This window comes from Lutra lutra, chromosome 6 (assembly GCF_902655055.1).
Source record: "Lutra lutra chromosome 6, mLutLut1.2, whole genome shotgun sequence".
Classification (NCBI taxonomy): Eukaryota; Metazoa; Chordata; class Mammalia; order Carnivora; family Mustelidae; genus Lutra; species Lutra lutra.
In genome coordinates this window covers 21,689,190-21,709,614 of record NC_062283.1, presented here as the reverse complement: position 1 = coordinate 21,709,614, position 20,425 = coordinate 21,689,190, and the positions used below count along the sequence as shown (strand labels likewise).

Sequence of the window (20,425 nt, the reverse complement as noted above, 5' to 3'; positions counted from 1 at the left end):
GGTGGAGGTGGTGGGACGTGGTCAGTTCTGGATATGCTTTGGAGCTGTAGCCTGTAGGATTTGCTTATGGGTTATCATGAGGTATGAAAGTCAGTACCATACCATCACGTCTGCCATGTTCTCTTGTTCACAGGTGTATGTGGAGTATGTGTGGTCTGATGTGAGAGGGGCTTACACTGGGATGTGAATACAGGTGGCGGGGATCATTGGGGACAGTCCAACAATGTGGGAAGGCGGAATGGATGCTAGAGAGGCAACCACCAGTGTCCCCTGCAATGAGGCTCAGAGAAGTTAAGTCACTTGCCAAAACTGTACATGTGATCCTGAGAGACTATCAGACTACACTCTGTTGCGAAATAACCTTTTCTTCTTGATTACTGAAATATATTGAGTTATCAGCCCATTTTAGATTACTAAGATGCATCTCTTTTTCAGTTATTGAATTTGGAGAAGGATTGTTCTTAAAATCTATGGCTACACCTTCCATTTTCTCCAATTCTGAGCTCATCTCCTTCTTTACTATTCTGGACGTTATCCTGAACTGTTTCTTAAGATCAAGAGTTTATCTGAAATGACTTCAACAAATAGTTTCATTCAAAATCTGCCTCCTAAACCAGTTCCATCCCCTCAAGAAAACTCCCGCTGTGACCCCTCTCCCCCTCACCACCCCCCTCCCTTCTACCCACTCCTGCCGCTGTTTTCCCAGCATGGGTGCCAGAAACCATGCCTCCCAGAGCTTTGCCTTCCCCCCAAGCCTTTCCCATTGGCGTTCTGGAGCTGCTTTTCTTACAGCTAACCAAGAGAGAAAATGACCCTCCCCCATTTTGAGCCAAAGAGAGAAATGTGTGTCTCAGGGACTCACTTCTAGTGAAAAGAACAGTATGTTTGGTACAAAGGGCACAGCCACATAAACGCAGAGAATGTAAAGAGGAAATCATCTTGAGGGCTTCGGGAATCACAGCCCTCATGGCTGATGTGCTGTAAGAACTTGACCCTTTTCCTTACTGAGAATGGTGAGGGTCAGGCACGAGGCATCCTGGCCACAGGCAAGAATCAGGGATTAAGAGTAAAACAGAAAATAAAAAGAACCAACCTTGATTATTCACGCATGCCAAATAATTCACACATGCATACACTATATCATTTTGTCTTAATAATATGACCGAGGCTCAGAGAGATTGAACAGCTTGTTCCTGGACACACGACTAGTCACTGACAAAGCCTGAAACAGAGATTAAAAATAAGTTGGTTCGACTACTGCCTGCCAGTACGGAGTATTTTTCATTCACTCCTTTGGCAAATACAAACTCAGGCCTGCCTATGGGGATCCCTGCTACTTTGCTTTTTAACTTGCCTGTGCTTAGGCTGAAACATTAATAACAGATTGGGTTTGTTGACATTTTGAGGAGGACTGATAAATGGCATCTCTCTTCTTCGCTGAACTGAGATATCATTAAGTAGTAGATACAGGAATCAGACAGGTGAAGATCAAAATACCATGTTCATATTGGCATGGTAAGATGTGAGGATACAGCTCAGTATATAGCCACAGTAGGGCTCCTGAAGTGACCTTTCCTTAAATCCACTCCCTACCTCCATGGACGGGCAGACATCCTGAGGTTGGGCTAGTGTGAAAAGGGGAGCCCTCCCTTTCTCCTGCCCTTCACACTAATCCCTTCCCTGAGGGAGTGTCCCAGGTAGAGGGCTCCCCTGTGAGGCACGATCACAACAAATGAGAAGATCATGTGAGCTCTCTTGCAGACCCAGCCCCACACGTTGGGAGGCACAGTACACACCAGACCTCTGCGCCTCAACCCTCATGATGAGACAAGACTACAGTGCACTGGAAAGTGAGTCAAGCAAGAGGACATGAGGCATTTACACAGACATTGGCTCTGATGGGAGGCAAGAAATGAAAGAGAGCCAGAGATAAGCCGTATCGAGAGAGTTTCTTCAAGATGGACTTGAGCTTCTCTAAATACTAGTGGGAGGCCCGGAGAGCAGAGGGTGGCAGATCCAAGAGAGAGAAAGCATCATTGTCAGACAAGCCCCCCAGAGTTTGAAGGCCGTAGAATGCCCATGGCCTTGCCGGGGTTAAGCCTTCGGGAGGAGGAGGGACAGGAGAGAAAGAGAAAAGAATGGTGGGATGCTGGCAAGGTGTGGGTCTGGTGGCAGAGAATGGAAGGAGTTTCTTATTTTTGCCTGGGAAGGAAGGCATGATCATTTAAAAGATGGCTATTCAAAGGCTCTCAACTTTCCAGCTGATCTCTAAGTATCTCTCTTGATCAGCCCATTCTCATAGTATCGAAGTCTTCCTCACCATGTTGGATCTTGCTTTGCTAGGCACCCTATTAAATAAACCTAGAACTTTTGGCTTCCTTTTTCATACTGAGGCCAACTTCATTAATGTAAGTTAGGGGGACTTAGAGAGGCTAGGCTAGAATTCTAATACCTTATGCAGCCTTGCTTCTGGGTTTAGAGTATGGACACTCACTGTCTTATAAATGGTATTTTGGAAGACAACTCTCCATAAAGGATCCCATATGCCCTCAGTGATTTTAACTATTTGGGGAAATCATAGAAGATGTTGAGCCTCTTTGGTGTGTCGCCCTGGGAAGGAAAGCGGAGAGTAGCCCATGAAGTGACTTCAGCCAATAGACTTGGATTTCTGTTCTCTCGCTTAGGCAAATGGCATCTTCCAGCCCAGGGATCAGGTGCTGCTGTCCTGGACACTTGATGGTGGATGAGTTTAAAAAAAAAAAAAAAATGCACCAGTTCCCAGCATGCAACTGACACCTTTTTCCTATTAAGCAAAGCAAATTTAAGAATGATCCATTATGTGAATTGCTTTCAGTTCTGTCTTCCCCAGCATTCATTCCAGTGAGAAATCCTTTAAAAGGGAGTTAGTAAATCTAATTCCAATCATGGATCCTTCTGAAGATTCTAAAGTGGAGTATCTCCCTTCATGCCAACTCCAAATTACAAAGCAGATGAATAAATGCTCCCTTGCCTCTTTCTGGCTTGAGGGGTGAGCCTGGTGGAAGACTGGGGTGACATGCAGTGCCCCCACCCTGGGATGCCCTCAGGAAGACAGTTCACAGCCCAGGACCCCCATTCCCGGCACCCTTGTTCGATGGGCCCCCCCAAGGGGGCCTTAGACGCACCACATTTGCCGCTTATTTGTGGTAAGCCATTAATATCACAGGGAAGGACTCTGTCTTGACTTTCTTCAATTAAAAAATTATTTCTCCCACCCCGGATTGTGCCCCAGTGCTCTAGCAAACGTTTCTTTTCTGTGGCAAAATGGTAAATTCCTCCCACTTATCACTCTATCCATTCTGAAAGATAAAAAAGTCTTTCCACCAGCTCTGCCCTGGCTCCTCTTTGCAGGTTTTCCCCAAATCCATCGTGTGCCCATTGGTGGTTTTGTGAAGGGCCAGACTTGTTTAATCTCTCCATTGTGATGTGCAAAGATCCCAAGAAAGGAAAGATCGTGATTTATATGAAACACTTGAGCTTCTTTTCTCTACCCTCCTCCTCCAAGAAGATGTCATAACCAATCCGTCAGGGCTCCGAGCTCTGTGTGTTTTCTCTCCCCTGTCCGCATCAGAGATCTGTGTCGAGTTAGAGCTAAATCACGGGACACATTTAATTAAAAGACAAATGGCAAAATAATGTTGTGGTGGATGCTTTCTAACCGTGGTCTGTTAGGTTTTAATTATGCGTCGTAAATTGTGAAAACCAATCCACTGCGCGCTCTGGTTCTTTTTCATCACAAAGAAAATGTTCTCAGCTGCTGACAGGATGGGACTTGGTGTCTGTGCAGAGCAACTTGATCTTACCCGATGGTGACTCAGCAACTTGCCGAATCCAATTAGCAGTTTTGTAGCTACTTACTCAAAAGGACCATAGTAAAGCCTGACTTCAGGCATCTCAAACCGCTGGATCTCCCAGCCAACAATCTGTTTGTTTGTAATCAACCAGTTCCCATGGCCCGGGTGCCATGGATCAGGTGCTGGGTGCCATGGTGACCTAGGAATGTGCTTCCTCCAGGGTCCCAGCTTTTCATCCATCCTTGCCTGGGACAGAGACCTAAGCATTTAGAGACTCAGAGTGAAGAGGCTAGAAATCTTAGTGACTGTCTAGTCCGTATGAAGGAACAGAGGCCTAACAATGTTAGGTGCTTGCTCAGAGTTTCCCGAGTGGTTAGGGGAAAGGCTAATATCTTAGGAACCCAAACTTCCTGATACCCCATGTTGCTGTTTCCCAGTGCCCCACCCCCAGTTTTCTCACCCAGAACCCCATCTTAGGAAAGGGGTAGCAGGGTGCCCTGGAGAGGTCCCTACAGACTCTGCCCCCACTAGCAGAGCAGGTGAAGTGGGCAAGTCACCCAACCCCTCTGGGTCTCAGTTTCCCTATTGTTGCCATGGAAGTAATGCTGTATAAGAGAGTTTTGAGAAGTATGTAAGATCAGATACTCAGAGTGTATTATTAAAATACTTAGTCCTTTTTAAATAAAAGTGCCCAAAACAAAGTAACAGTTCAGCCCCCAGAATTTCCTTCAATCCTGTTTTGGGGACATTGAGACAGAGGGAGGGTAAGAGAGAAGGAGAGAGAAAGTATATGTGTTGCACGGAAACATTATGAATCAAAGTCACTTCTGCAAACATTGAAGAAAGCAGATGGCCAGAGGGGGCTCTGCTTTGGACATCAATTTATTTGGTTGATAACAAAGAGAAAGGGTGCTCCCCAGTAACTGGTATTTTTTTTTTTAAATCAGGTATTTATTTTATGTCAGGCACTGTGTTAGAATCTTTACACATACATCTATAAGATATAGTGTAGCCCCATGAAGAGGTGTTAAAAATTAGGCTTACAGGGGCGCCTGGGTGGCTCAGTGGGTTAAGCCGCTGCCTTCGGCTCAGGTCATGATCTCAGGGTCCTGGGATTGAGTCCCGCATCGGGCTCTCTTCTCAGCAGGGAGCCTGCTTCCCTCTCTCTCTCTCTCTCTCTCTCTCTCTCTCTGCCTGCCTCTCCGTCTACTTGTGATCTCTCTCTGTCAAATAAATAAATAAAATCTTTAAAAAAAAAAATTAGGCTTACAGAGATCCAGCAACTTTCCAGAAAGAAATCACACCTAGCATGTGCTGTAAGCAGGTCTGTGTGCCTCCCGACCGTGGGCTTTCAGCTCTTCAGCTGTATGGCCTCATAGGGTATTTTAGCAAGTTATCGCTTCTTTGGGAAGCCTGTGACTGATGGTTGGAATGGGAGATCGGCTTTCTGAGCTGCTTACTCCAACTTAGAGCAATTCTGGGACTACCATCTGAGATGGGGCTATCCCCGAACACTGTGGCATCTGAATCCTAGCTTTCAGCTGGTTGTAATCTCAGCCATCCTATTACTCTTGCTCTGAGTAATTACTAATTACTAATTCTTCTTCTTTGATCTGCTCTCTTTTGGAATTCAGTTTCCTTCCTAAAATATACCTTTCACAGGTCTTTCATGTAAGGTGTTGAGCAGTAAACTTCTCATGTTGTCTTACTTTGTCTGAAAATGTTTTGATTTTGCCATTTTTCTGGAATAACAGTTTAGCTGAGTACAATTGATACAGGTTGACATTTTGTTGGTACTATTCCATTCGCTCCTGACCTCCAGAGCTATTGAGAAGTTGACCATTTCTTGTATTGTTCCTTTGTAAGTTCTGTATTTTTCCCCTCTAGTTGTTGCCAAGGTCATCTCTTTGTCCTAAGTGTTCTGCAGTTTCATTACCATGTGTCTGGTGCAGACTTGTTTCCTTTTACCCCATTCAGAATTTACTGTGCTTCCAGAGTCCGAGGATTTCATTAATTCTGGAAGTCTCTTGCTGTTACCTTTTCAGATATTGCCTCTCTTTGTTTTCTCTCTAATCTTCTTCTGGCCCTAATATTCTATCCTACACTTCTTACCCTCTCTCCTGTCTTCCATTTCTGTACTTCACTCTGCTGCATGCTACGTAGCTCCTCAGATCTGTCTTCCAGTGTACTAATTCTTCATTTAGCTGTGTCTAATCTGTCATTTCAACCTTTCCACCCATTTTAAAATTATAACTATATTTTTCTATACATTTTTTGCATGAACCAACTCATTAAATATAAAATAAACAAAGTAAATGGCTTTTAAATCTCAGTGACAGAAAACTTGGCAAGTACTCGAAGTTTCTAGAGGTCATTGGAACTTCTCTCTCCAGAAAGGAATCTTCCTCACATTCTGAGGGCAGATGGGAAATCCTGACAAATGATGATATCTGGGATAGTACCCCCCTCCGTATGAGGATTGTTCTGCACTACAGACAATGACAGGGTCTGCAGGAAGTATGGCCTTTGACACAGAATGAGTCACTGGGGAAAAGGATGTTACTATTTATAAAGGGTTAGCAATTCAGATCGAAGGCATTCACCTTGCCACTGATTACAAATCTCTAGGAACAGCCACCAAATCAGCCTTGAGTTTCTCACCGGTGTCTGACTATTGGTCACCTTCAGAGGCAATATTCACATGGTTGCTTGCATTTTTATGTGGGCCTATTTCTGATTTGCTATTCTCTTTTCTTAATGTTCTTTCTTATGGTTCTTTTATGTATTTGGAGCATTTTAAAATGTTTAAATCCACTTTTAAGCATTTTAAACACTTCTCTGGTTGTTCTTGTGTCTGAAATCCTTGGGGTATTAATCCTGTGTTTTTTATCTAATGACTCAGACATATCATGGGTCATTTCCTCATGTGCTCTGTAATTTTTGGCTGTGAGATTGTGTTCTTTGGAGCTTTTCCTGAAGTGATCCCATGTAGCTAACCTTCTCTCCAGAGTGTTCTGCATTTTCCTCTGCCAGGTATCCTAGAGTAGCACCATTCCAGGACCAATTTTATATTGATTTCTCAGCTTGAAGATCTGAGGCATTGTATGTTTTGGATCCAAAAGCCTCTTGTGACACTGGGATTGTGATTCTCAGGGTAGACTCCTTTACATTGTTCTCAGAATCTAGGTAGAGACAAGATTCCTTTGCTCCTCTTTGTGCCAAGGATGTATTTTTCTCCTTAGTCTACTGTTTTATTTGGTTGTACCAGCTTTGTGCAGGAATCCACCTTCTTGCTTCATGTGGACCAAAGCCTTCATCTCTGTTCCCACGTGGACATTAAAATATAAACTTCAGGTTACAATAACTGATACTTCTCTTTGCTCTAGGCAACTGAAGCATTAGGCACTTACTATTACACAGTTTTTTTTCCTTTATTTTTTGTACCTGGAGATTTTCACTTGCTTTCATATTATCTATTTAGCTATCTACTTCTTTTCAAATGTCCTTGTATGTTATCCAGCACATCTGGGAGTATATAGCAGTAGGATCTTTATTTTATTCTGCCATCATTCTGGAATCTTCCTAGCTCACTACTATCTTATTCTGAGCTAGTTGGCTTACATGGAAGAGACAGACATATTCTTTGGTCACCTGTTCCAGCAATCTGTCCAAAACACACACTGTCCAACCCTGCACTCATTCCTTTGTCCAGAAAGAAAAAAACTCAGCATGAAGTATGAAAGGAGGGAACCTAAAGATGTTAGCCCACACTAGTACTTTCTTCAAGGCATGAGCATGACAATGTGTCACATTGCCCTGTGAGTCCACAATTGAGGTGTCTTGATATTTTTCCTTTGAAAGTAACCCATGGGCACTCTTATCAAATCTTGCCTAATTATTTATTATGACAGATTCAACTTCAGAAGACTATGTTTCCCCACAGTACACCAGAAATGTGAGCTTGATATCTTTATTTTTTTTTTGAAGTAAGAAAATGCCAAAAAGAAAATACTTGTTTTCAGTGAGTTGGAAAATGGATAACTGTAATTCAGTAATATTTTAAAATGGTTTACGGACTCTGACTCTGACTCTATTAGTACTTTCTTCGAAGTTGCTGACAGTGCTTTTTTCACATGACTTCAGTTTTTTCCTAACTGAGGGACTAGTTAAGAACAAATAGCATTGCTTCTGTTTTATTGAGGAAGAGGGGAGACCTGTAGAGGTCACTGGATTTATCCAATGGCAAAGATATCTAGGCCACCAAAAAAGCTATGTTGAACCAACCTACTTCCCTTGCCTGAAGCAAAATTGCTATTTTGTGGAAGTACATTTTAGGGCTATTCCCTCAAGTTTCATCAAGGGAACAGCCTTATGAAACTCACTACTGCCTTGAAAATAGTGAGACACTGGCCACTAATAGCAGTCAGTATCCCCAGCCCAGGATTAAAGCATAGCTTTGGAAGCATTTGGATTATTTCAGTTGTAATCCTATGTCTTACCTACTGTTTGAGTGACCTGGGCAAGTCACTTTTAACCTCTCTGAGCTATAGTTTTCTCACCTGCAAAATAGGATAAATAATTCCCATTATGATAGGACTGTAATAAGAATTAAATAGGATAATACATGTAGACATACTAAGTGACCCATAAACCATAGCCATTATTAATGAGAAATTCCCTGTGGGAAGCCCAACCTGAGAAATTTCTTTTAGAATATTATGTTGGGGTAAGTTTTGCTTCTCTAAAGAACTGCAGTCTTCTCTCAGGCACTATGAAATATGGAATGGATAAGGCTTTCTTTTCATTTGGTTTGCAAGTGCTAAAGCAAGTTTATTATCTCCACTAGTTCAAACGCAACCTACAGGTCTGGGTTCTGTGTTCTTCAAGTTTGACTGGCCTCATTAATCTCATATTCTCTCTTATTCTGGCTTTGTTTGTTTTTCTTTTTCTCCCCTGTATTTTCTATGAATGATGAGGATAAAATGAAACATGAAAGTGCCTAGCACTGAGTACATAGTAGATCACTCTTCCCTTTCAAATGTTTTTTTTTTTCTTTGGGCCCCCCGGCGTGGCTCGGTCAGTTAAGTGTCTGACTCTTGATTTCAGGCCAGATCATAAACTCAGGGCTGTGAGTTTGAGCCCTGTGTTCAGCTCTGTGCTGAGCATGGAACCTGCTTAGGATTCACTCTCCCTCTCTCTCTCTCTGCCTCTCCACCCCATCCCTGCTTTCTCTCTCTAAAAAAAATAAAATAAAATGTTTTTTTCTTTCTTCTTTCACCCTTGCTTTCTTTATACTTCCTACACTTTCTCTGCTAAGTAATATTTACTAATGAATTTATTCTTTCCCTGTTTTGTGATAAAGTCCTAGTCATATTTCTAAAAGCATCCTATAATTTAATTGGTGAATAATAATTGTTACTGGGATATCCCTGGTTAAAAGTAGTTAATGGTGGAGTACCTGGGTGGCTCAGTCAGTTGAGAATCCAACTGTTGGTTTGGGCTCAGTCATGATCTCAGGGTCATGAGATCGAGCACCCTATTGGGCATTCATACTCAGTGCAGAGTCTGCTTGAGATTCTGTCTCTCCCTCTCTCTCTCTGCTCCTCACCTCCACTCATGCACTGTCTCTCTTTCCTTCTCTCTCTCTCTCTTTCTTTTTCTGTCTCAAATAAATAAATAAATCTTAAAAACAAAGCTAATGGTGCCTGCAGCAGACATTAACAGGCTGAACAAAGAGTGCCTACAACAAAAAGATGAGCAGACTTGAATGAAAAGGAAGTGAGTCCCCACTAAGTCCTTCACTAAGTCACTGCATCTGTCTGGGCCCACACCTGGCCCTGTGGAAGGAGGTGACCACCTATCAGGATTGCCGTGTGGGTCTCAACCAATGAAACCATGTGCGTCCAAGGCTCTGGAAGCTGCATCACTTTATAATTGTTAATCTTTCTTATTGTTGCCACTGTTGCTCGTAACAAAGTATTTCAATTTTACAAAGATTGTCTGATGGCAAAGCCCAGAGCTTTCTTTAATTTTATCAATATTTGGAATTTAAACATAGTTTTCATATAGGTGTTACAGGTTCTAGGACACATATCTGTTGGTTTGGTTTCCTCATGTTAGCTCTTCAGGGGAATAAATGGTCTGGGATAATCATGTCCTTCTCTAGATGGTAAAAATAAATCCATTAGGGACGTCCATAACTGTGGTATGACTATAAAGGAGTGCACACAAACATTCCAGCAACTTCTGAGTTGTTCACTGACACTTGCACAGGACACCGCTCTGATCTACCCATTTAAGTTAATTGCCCTTTTATGTAGCCTCATGGCTCCATGTACCTCTTCTTCAAGCCCAATAGGATAGTAGCAGTTTATATTTCTTTCTAATTCTTTGATTAATGCCTATATTTTATGCTAGACTGTGAGCTTCATGAGGTCAGGTCTGTTTTGTTTTGTTTTATTCCACCATTAGGTCCTTATACCTGGCAAAATGCATGACATATATTGGATATTCACTTCATCTGTTGGATGGATGGATGGGTGGGCAGGTGCATGGACAGACATTTAATCTCAAAGACAATGATGTCCAACATTATATGTGCTGCCTCCAACGCTGACTACCAATGGTCCTGGGAGTCCCTTCCAGGGCTGCTGTGGGACGGAATCCAGCACCAGTGAAGAGAAACATAGGAGGCACTTGTCAGCTTAATGTAAAGGGAATCTCGCTCTCAGCCTGCACTAGGAAAGCCTGAAATGGGCGGCCCCAGAAGTAATCCAGCAGAAGGCTTTTTAGAAAGTGCTCAAGCATGGGCCAGAAAATCTTTACAGTCCCATGTCTTGGATTCTGTGATTCCATAAAATATGTTGCTTGTATGATGAATCATTAACCAAGATATCACTGCTGTACTCCAGCCTAGAATACTATGGATAGAAGCAGCTCATCCTAACAGCCAAGTCCCTATTTTGTCACTCTCTCCCTCACCCTCCCACTCAATATTTGTCAAGACATAGTACTATTAATTAGACCCAGAGAGTCCCTCCTCAAAAATGTTTGCAAAATAACTCTAAGTCACTAGAAATGTATATAAATTTCTCTTTCCTAATACTTCCTTCATAGTTAGACACTGAGTCTTTCTTAAAGTAATTAGCACATTTCATCCATTACTCGCTAAAGAAATTTATCTGTACAGCATAACACAGTTAAGAGTAATTCTACTTATAAATATGGGATCGAGGATAGATCTGTAGCATACCCCCTTGGTTGGGTGGCTGTTACTATCAGATCGGTGACATGATAAACCATAATATCTGAGTAATCCTCTATTGTTTGGGGGGAGTAAGACTTGAAGTTCGCTGAGGGCCAGACTCTAGATACAATAAAACTGCCCAGAGCAGTCAAGATATTACAGAGACATGATCCTGGACTTTGTTGTTTTGGTTGATTGCTTAATAATGCATTTTCACTTGAGGCTTCTGAACCAGAATATGAGGCCCTCCTCTATAATCCCCACCCACCCAGCAGCCTCTTCCCCCACCAGTTCTGTACTATATAAAGGTGTAGACCCAGACCAGCCACTCTGAACTACTCACCTCTCCTCAATCTGTCCAGGCATGTCCGTGTTTCTGTCTGTGTGCCTTTGCGGAAATGACCCTTCCCTCATACAGGGTCAGTCACTTCCTGTACATGCTGTGACCAAAGCTGGCTTCCTGCTGTGATTGTAGCCTTCTCCCAGCAGATCATGCATCCTCTGGACACCTCTTCACTGGACCATTTGTCCCTGCAACATATTCTCAGCAACTCCGCATTGAAATGGAAGAGGAAAAAGATAATGAGTGCCTCCCGGCCAGTACTTGTATCATTTTGCCAGTTGGATGCACCCCTTGGCCTTCACCTGCAAAAGTCCTAACCATACTTTAAGATCTAAATCTAATCTCATCTCCCCTCCCAATCTTTCTCACTGCTAAGCCATTTACAGTCCATGTCGTCCATTTAACATTTAGCATGAATAGCTTTGTCCTGTTGGTGTATTTCCATGTATAAATGTCTTAAACCCCAAATAGATGGTAATCTAGCCTAATCCTTCTTTTTGTATTATTTTGGGATACTTCTTCCCTCTAACACTGCCACTGAGTTGTGCACAGAGAAGCCACTCTATGAATATTTATGTATTGATCAAGCAATTCGTATTTTGTATCTCCCACAATGTCTGCCTCAGCACAGGATAAATAATTGCTGATCAATTGATTGAGTTGGAAATGTAGCACTTAACCTACCACAAATCTTCTGTTTTGTAACCTGACTCATCCACCAAAGTGTCAACACATTTGGGAAGCTGCCATGTAACAGTAGAGAGTTAAAGTTAGCTCTGTTGACTTTGGCTTGGCAGACTAAGCCAGGGAGAAAAATAAAACCTCTTCCAAATTTTCCACACAACCAAAAAGCACAGAGCTTTGGAAATCTGTGCAAAATGAGCCATTACTCCAAGCTGGTTAGAAGTGTGTGAGGATGGTTTGGAAAACTATGGAATAGTTGATAAGAATTGTTCAAATGTGGTCAAACCTCATTGTAGCTTTATGAGCAGGATATCATAAAAATTCATTTGTGTAAAATGCAGGGCAGCTTAGAAGCTAGGTTAACAAAATCAAAATGAGCCATTTGGGAGGACAGAGACCAACCATGTTATACCCTTGCAACAGTCCTGCCACATGGATAGCAATAATTGGGGGATAGGGGTTTGTTCTTGTCTTCTGTTTATTTGTTTTTAATATAAATGTGAATTCCCAACCTCCATTTCTAGTAATAGTGAACTAGGTTATTTGGGCCAACTCTCCTCAAATTTTTTTTTATTTTAATAAAATATACATAACATTGACCTTTTTCACCATTTTAAATGTACAGTTCTGGGGCATTAGGCACATTTACACTTCTGTACAACTATCACCACCGTCCATCTCCAGGACTTCTTTATCTTCCCAGACCCAAACTCCATCCCCATTCAACACTAACTCCTCCTCCTCCCTCCCCCAGTCCCTGGCAACCACCCTTCAACTTCCTGTCTCTATGAGTTTTCACAACTCTAGAGACCTTATGTAAGTGGAGTTCTATGTTTGACCTTTTGTGTCTGGCTTGTTTCAGTTACTGTGATGCCTTCAATTCCCTCTGTGTTGTAGCATGTATCCAAGTAGGGACCCATTTTTACAGATGGGGTGTTGAAGCTCCAATAATTCATCTGAGGTCTTTCTGTGTGGCCCAGAGTAGAGGCTCTATAATCTTCAGTTACATAAATAATAATACCAATCAGTAACTCTAAGTCTAAACTATGCTAAACCCTTAACATGTATTATTTTCATGCAGTTTCTTCAGAAAACCCTATGAGTTCATTATCTGTATCTTGGAATGAGAACCTGAATCAGAGATTAAGAACTGGCCCGAGATCCTCTAGCAGAGACCTCACGGCACTGGTTAGTCTCTGTCTTGGGCCTCTCCATAAAAGATTCTATTAGATGATTTCCCCAAAGCAATTATTTTCCTATATGCATGCATGTGGAAACCAAGAACATTGGCCCCACTCCCCAGGAGGTATGAGCATGAACTCCTTCCTCCTGAGGAGCTTGGTATGAGACCCTCATTGGGAAGTACCAGGAGAAATTACAGGGATTGATGTGAATAAAACCCTGGGGTTGCTTTGAAACTTCCCTGAGGACTTCACAAGTGTTTGATATGAAAAAGCATTTCTTGCCGGCAAAATGTGTGTCTCTGAGGAGCTCTCAAGTTGCCAACATGCAAGCTGACTGGGAGCCGGGGTGGTAGGTGGGGGAGGCAGGTTTGAAAGCAACTCTACTCAAGCTGCACCCAGCAAGTCCCTTTCTCCCTGGCTCTGACTCTCCCTCCATCAAGGCCTGGATTGGAGTTGTCTTTCCCAAGGCAGTAACTGTCAGAGGAACCATCTGGTTTGGTTTCTTGTGACTGACTCCCAGGAACAGAAATCCCTCTGGGAAGAACCATAGCAGCAACAGCAGTGAGAGGCAACTCTGATGCTGGCTGGATAGGAACTGGGGGGAGGGCCCTGCTCCAAGTGGCCTACCAGGGAGCCTTGGGCCTAAGACTTACTGTTCTGAGAATGAGAAAGGCAAACCTCTTAGTTCTGGAGAGTATTGGGTGGGAGTTGGGGGGAGGGTAGTTTGTGAAGAGAGGCTAAAAGGTGTCCAGAGTGTCTATTACAATTCGAGGTCTACCTTCTACAGGAAGACTTTCTTAGTGGGCTCTTTCAAGCCATAATCCAACCCATTAAGCCAACTTCCTTCCCTCTTGCTTTGATCACTAATATCACTAACGCATCTTGTGTCCGTGCGTCAGCCTGTCTGGAAATTGCCCCAGATCAGGGCCCCCTCCTCTTTCATTCCATCCAGGCTCACACATACTGCTCACTGGCTGGCTCATTTCCTCCACATGTACATTTACTCTAGAAACTCCTCTGTTCTCTGCACTAACTCTTGGAAAGTTAGACCCTGAAGGAGCTTCAGGCCCATTCAGTCCAGGCCTCTCTCTGGGGAGGCCACATAGACATTGCTGGGGCTTGACTGGGAGCTAGGTCTCCTGCCTCCCACACCTTGTATGTTCACCACAGAAATGCTCACAACAAAGCACCAGAGGGAAGAATCATTTGCTAAAGGAGCATGTGAGGTGGGAGTGCAGCATGGCTGACCTCACACGGCAAGCACCAGGCCCCTCACGGCCATGAGGGAAATGGTTCTCCATTGGGCTCCTCTCCGGTGACAGAAGGACCTTGGCAGACCACCAGTCCCTGGATGTGAGCTGGTTGGGTCGGGATTCTCCTCACTTGCTTATCTCTGTCCAGCTCAGTGCCTAGAGCATGCTATTTGTGGACAGACTAAAGGAATCTGTGAGGAGACCACTGGGGGTGGAACAGGAAGAGAGGAGGAATATGCTGGAGCACTGAGGCATGGTACTTAATACTTGGGCTCTGAAACCAAATTCCCTAGATTGTGTGTGTTTGTAATGAGGTGAAAGTTAACCATTTTTAAAGTGGGCGGTTCAGTGGCATTTAGTAAATTCTCAATGTTAGGCAACCACACTACCTACCTAGTTCCAAAGCATTTCCTTCACCCCAGAAGAAAGCCTCATACCCACTGTTCACCTTAAAATGGCCAGTGATCTTCCCAGCAAACAATGTGTTTATTTGGGAATAAAAGAGAATTATAGTCCAGAACAAGCCAGCTATGACACAACCATAGGCAAGTCCCACAAATGAAAGAGAAGAAGGAGAAGTTGAGAGGGATAAATTTTTCCCATTCATCTTCTCCTTTATGAGGAAGAAGGAGGAGTTGAGAGGGGTTGTTTTGGAAAAAGTCCATTGGAGAGAAGTGAGAGTTTGGGATGATGATGGTTTCTCACTAGCTGAGTTTTTCTGACCCGCAGGTGTTGGGTCTCTTGAAGGAGATGCGATGTAAATCTTTGCCTGTGGGGGTCTGTCACTGATGACTGTTTACTGGCGAGACCCTTCTGCCGGGGTCTGTAATAATGGACACTTCTATTGGAGTCTGTGGTTGTCAGTTCTTCCTGTAACTGACATTCAATGGAAGGGCTCCTCCATCTAGGCTCCCCTTCTAGCCTCCCGGCCCCTTTACTAATTTATTAAGCTGTTTATGCCCATATTCCCTTCCCCCACCCTCTGGAAACAACCAGTCTGCTTTCTGTCTGTATGAATTGCCCTCTTCTGGATGTTTCATGTGGATGAAATGATGCAGTACGTGGTCTGCTGTGCCTGGCTTCTTTCACTTGGCCTGCTTTTGGGGGTTCATCCACACTGCAGCAGGTGTCAGCATTTCATTCCTTTAAGGACTGGATAATACTCCATGGTGTGGATATACCATATTTTGTTTACCCATTCATCCACTGATGGCCATATCCCCTGTTTGACTGTTTTAAGTGGAGCTGCTGTGAAAATTCTCATACAAGTGTTTGTTTGAACACCTGCTTTCAGTTCTTTTGGGTATATGCCTAGCAGTGGAGTGGCTGGGTCATAGGGTCATCCTCTGTTTAACCCTTTGAGGAACCAACCACCAGACTGTTTTCCACAGTGGCTCTACCATCTACATTCCTGCCACATTGCCTGGTTTCAAACCCAGCCCTGCCACTTAGTAGTTGTTTCAAGTTGGGCGAGTTACTTTGCACTCCGTGCCTTGGTTTCCTCATTAGTATAAACCAGGACAGTAATGCTATGTACTCCATGGGGTTTGGATGCTTCCAGGAGTGAACACCTCCAGAGGGCTTGGAATGGTGCCCAGTATGCAAGACTCACTACAGAAATGTTTCCTGCTGCTGTTACTGAGAGATAGTGAGGGCCATGGCAGATACAAGGCTGAGAAGTTTCTGACTAAAAAGGTCCACATTGGGTGGTACAAAAGAATCATGGGAGCTCTAATTTGCATAGTTGGAGTTGGCACTGAGGGCATCCCTCCTTTGAGAGAGTCTGTCTTCATACCTACTCAGTGATAAGCCACAAGTTCACTCTGCTCTGTGACTCTGTGGTTCTTGTGAAGAGCCCGCTCCTCAGGCTGAGGAAACTCATGACCAACACCAACCCCACTTCTTCCAGTTCTCCAGCAAGCACAAGGAGGGTGGAGGGTGTCCCAACAACTAAAAGCTCCAAAAAGAAGTCCCTAGAAAACAGAGGGCCACCTGGGTGGCTCAGTCGGTTAAGCATCTAACTCTTGATTTCACCTCAGGTTGTGATCTCAGGGTCAGGGAATTGAGCCCCACATTGGGCTCCACACTCCGCATAGAGTCTGCTTGTCCCTCTCTCTCTGCTCCTCCCCCGGCTCATGTGTGCTCTCTCTCTCTCTCCCTCAAATAAATAAATGAAATCTTTAAAAAAAAAAGAAAAAGAGTTCCTAGAAAACAAATAAAAGTAAGTCTTCTCTCTCTCACCAGTAATGTAAGGAAAAGGCAAAACTGGTTGATTTTCAGCTGAATCTACTGAATTACCACCAAATATTCTGCCAATTTTATTTCTCTCAATTTATAAAATTAATCCATATGTTTATGATTCATTTACACCTCACTCATCGAAATGTTTTCTAAAAGCTGTTTGAATCCCACGAATCCTGATGGGGGCCTTCTCCAAAGCACATAGAAGCAAGATGATAAATTTCCCATTCATCTCAGGTTGAAAATCTCAGCTTGTCGAGCGGCCATATTACCAACTCTTAAGCTAAGTAAGAGACGCCAGAGTGAACTGATGAGAACGTGTACTAACAGTTGCCACCAGGATCCTCTGGCCTCACACTCGTATAGCACTTCATAATTTGCAGAGTCCTGTCACTTTCTAGACAGGTCTCTACAACCGTTTGGAGAGCTTGGTGGAGTAAGGTCCTATGCTGTTAGCTCTTTCAACAGAGAAGGAACAGAGACCAGGAAAGGTGTGTCAAGGCCCAGAGATGGAGGGGCCAGTGCTAGGACCCTGTGCTCAGAAGGGGCCTCTGTGTCCTTCCCTCAGGCAGGGAATTAGAAGGGCTGCCACAGGGTCCTCTTGCAGGGCTCAGTGCACCCTCCCCCCACACACAGGAAACCATCGCCCCCTTCCACGGTCCCCACGTCACTGACAATCCGGGCCCCCAGATCGTGAGGCCACACTTGTTCTCATAAATGTTTGCATCATCTTCGGGCATCTACAACTCCTCCACTCTCCTTCTCCCTCCTTAACTCATTGCTCCTCTTCCAGAACCTTCCATCTCTCAGACAGTCGGGATGTTGCCACGTCCTTTCTTGGTGACATCAGGTTGGAAGAAAAGCCTGTGTTCTGTACCTGGGGGAAGCTGGGCAGGGGCTTCCCACAGCCACCAGAGGCCCAGTGCAGGAGGGCACCATTGGGCTGTCCTTCTGCAGTGGACGGTCTCTTAAGGGCTCCAGCAGAGCAGGCCTTGTCCTTCCAGCAGCACCGGGAGGCCGTCTGGTGTGTCTGCAGCACAGAGGCCTGTGGAGAAAGCCTCTCGTCCTCAGAGCATCTGTGGCTTGTCACGTGCCTCTGTGGAGACCAAGTTCTGCAAAAGGCCCCACCACCTAGACCTTGGAAGCATGTCTGTCTGGCACAATTGTATGCTTTATGTGGCCTACAGGGGTGTGAAGAGAGTGATCTCTCTCAGCCTTCCGGGACAGTCCCGGCCTTGGGACCCTGGTGTGCCTTCCACACATGATTGTTTCCTGTGCTGTGAGAAGGGTGGAGGCATACCGGCCTCGGCTCCTCACCCTGTCTCCTTCTCAGAGTCCCCTGGGGAGCCAACGGAAAACCCAGAAGCCAGATCCCGCATCCCGCCTGCTGGACCATAATCTCCAGGGCTCGGAGACCCCTAAGAAGTGCCCTTCCCCCGGGGACTTGAGTGCATCTGGGCCGGTGGGAAGCAGCTGTCTTGTTGTTCAACTCCGTGTTCCCCTAACACCACTTCCCATGCTGCACACAAGAGGTGCAGGCTGTTGCGGCGAGTGATGTCTCCCTCCCCCCTGGATCCGATCCTCAGCTCCCCACTGGGGTCGGCCTGCTCGGGGCCGCCAGCACGGCTCCTGCAGGCAGCGGGCACGCCTGTCCCTCACTCACCTGCCTTTCTCTTTCGCTCCCCAGGACGCACAAGACCAGCCACTGCTACCGCATCACGTACCGCCACATGGAGCGGACCCTGTCCCAGAGAGAGGTCCGGCATGTGCACCAGGCAGTGCAGGAGGCCACGGTGCAGCTGCTGGGCGTAGAGGGCAGGTTTTGAGGCCACTGCCTGGACCAGGCCGCCGCCACTCAGGGCTCCAGGGATTTGCGGGAGAGAAAAGGCTACTGTTTGTGGACGGGGGTATCCGTCATGTTTTGATAAGTGGGTCAGTGTTGGGACTTTCAGAAAGTAAAGGATCGCTCCTGAGAAGCTGTTGACATGGCATTTGTCTTTTATTTGGGGAAAGAGGGAAAAAAGAAGCAATAATATAAGAGATATAAGAGATCCCTCCTCTTCCTTGAAAAAGTGCTTTGCCCGTTGGTGCTCAGTGTGGTTAATTGGTCCCTAGGTTCCATTAAAGTATAAAGACCAGGCGTGATTTCTTGCCTGTCAGGCTCTTCCACCCTTGTAATGAGTGAAGACACAAAGAGACATCAGAAGCTCCGGACACCAGAAGATTGTTTGAGTCTGCTTCCATGCTTGCTTTCTTCTCTTCGTTTTCTGCTTTGCAAAGGGCAGGCTTCACACAGGGCACTAATGAAATGCCAGGGCCCCCCTCAAAAGTGAAGGCAGTCACGTGTCTGAGTGGGGCGGGATAGTTCTTGCTTTTCATAAACCTGTGGCTTGGAGCCAGACCTCTTGGCCCAGGGCTTGGGCTCAGCTTCCTTCTGGCCCAGCAGCAAGGAAGGAAAGGAGCAAGAGCCACCCCAGAGGCTGGGAGGCCCACAGGAACCCCATCCTTGAACGCCTGCGAGTTTCATTGCCTCACAGAAGGCCCGCGCTTCCGGAGACGACCTTTAAGGAAGAATATGGGGCTTTGATGCCCCCCCCCTTTCCATCCCAGGCACTTTGTAGTCTGCCGGCCTCACTCCTGACCATTTTTAATAATCAAATTCCATCCTTGGCACGATGCTGGAGGCTGATGGAGGACTGCAAGGGCTGGGATAAATATTTGATGAGGGGTGGCCATTATCAGCTAGTGGCGTAGGGGGTGGGCAGCTGCTCTCAAAGGGAAGGAATGGGCTTTCATGTCATTCTACCTTGTTATTCATTTGTACTTTTCCTTTGGGTTTTCGAGGAATTAAGGAAGCAGAACCCCAACTCCTGCACCCAGGCTTGGAATCAAACTGCTGTCCAAGGTCCTGGGGCCCCCTGGATGCAGTTCCTTAAGTGGCTAGATCCGAGTGGGAAGGCACAATATGATTCGTAATGTCTTCTTCAGTAGCGTTTGCTAGCAGACCATTTCTGCTCCAGCCTTGGGCTGCATTTCCAGAGGCCCTTTTCATCCCCAAGACCCGTTAGGCATTGATTAATATTCTCCAATACAACAAGTTAGGTGGGTAATACCCGACAATGAGGGCACCGCCCCCGGCCTTGAGCCAGAGCAAAGATTTGTCAGATCCTGTGCTTGGTCCAAACCCTCTGCCCGGGCCTGGAGAAGTGACATTCAGAAGGCTTCACAGAATTCTGTTCTGAACATCCCTCTCAATACACTATAAGGTATATCAGTTATCTAAATTGTGCAAAGGAGACACTGAGACCTAAAGAAGTCACAGGACTTGACCAGCAATGACGCCCAGGAGGTGGCCGGCCTCACGCTCAAGCCTGCTGCGTCCAGATTAGTAACCTCCATCTACACAAATGTTGGTTGGTGGTAGAGTCCATGCCTCCCTCCCTCCGGCTCCTCGGGCCTCGGTTCCGTTTGGAGAACGCCAGCTGTGTGGGCTCCACTCCAGTGGTCTGGCACTCACGCCTAACTGCCTCCCCAGAGCCCAGGGAGAAGCCGGCTCTTGACTTTCCCTGTGGCTCCCACCAGAGAACACGTAGCGAGAAAGGAAACAATAAGAAAAGCCATTTAGGCCGTAAGATGAATAG

At 45.2% G+C, this 20,425-nt stretch overlaps 1 protein-coding gene across 1 annotated transcript in view; it reads left to right on the top strand.

The window, feature by feature from the left end:
- FARS2 (phenylalanyl-tRNA synthetase 2, mitochondrial) overlaps window positions 1-18,765 on the top strand; it is a 408,295-nt gene extending 389,530 nt beyond the window's left edge. The window contains exon 7 of the mRNA XM_047732052.1: window positions 18,472-18,765. Coding sequence (XP_047588008.1) covers window positions 18,472-18,610 — 139 coding nt within the window. The 3' untranslated portion in view covers window positions 18,611-18,765. The remainder of the gene's footprint in view (window positions 1-18,471) is intronic.
- Window positions 18,766-20,425: the final 1,660 nt, after the last annotated feature.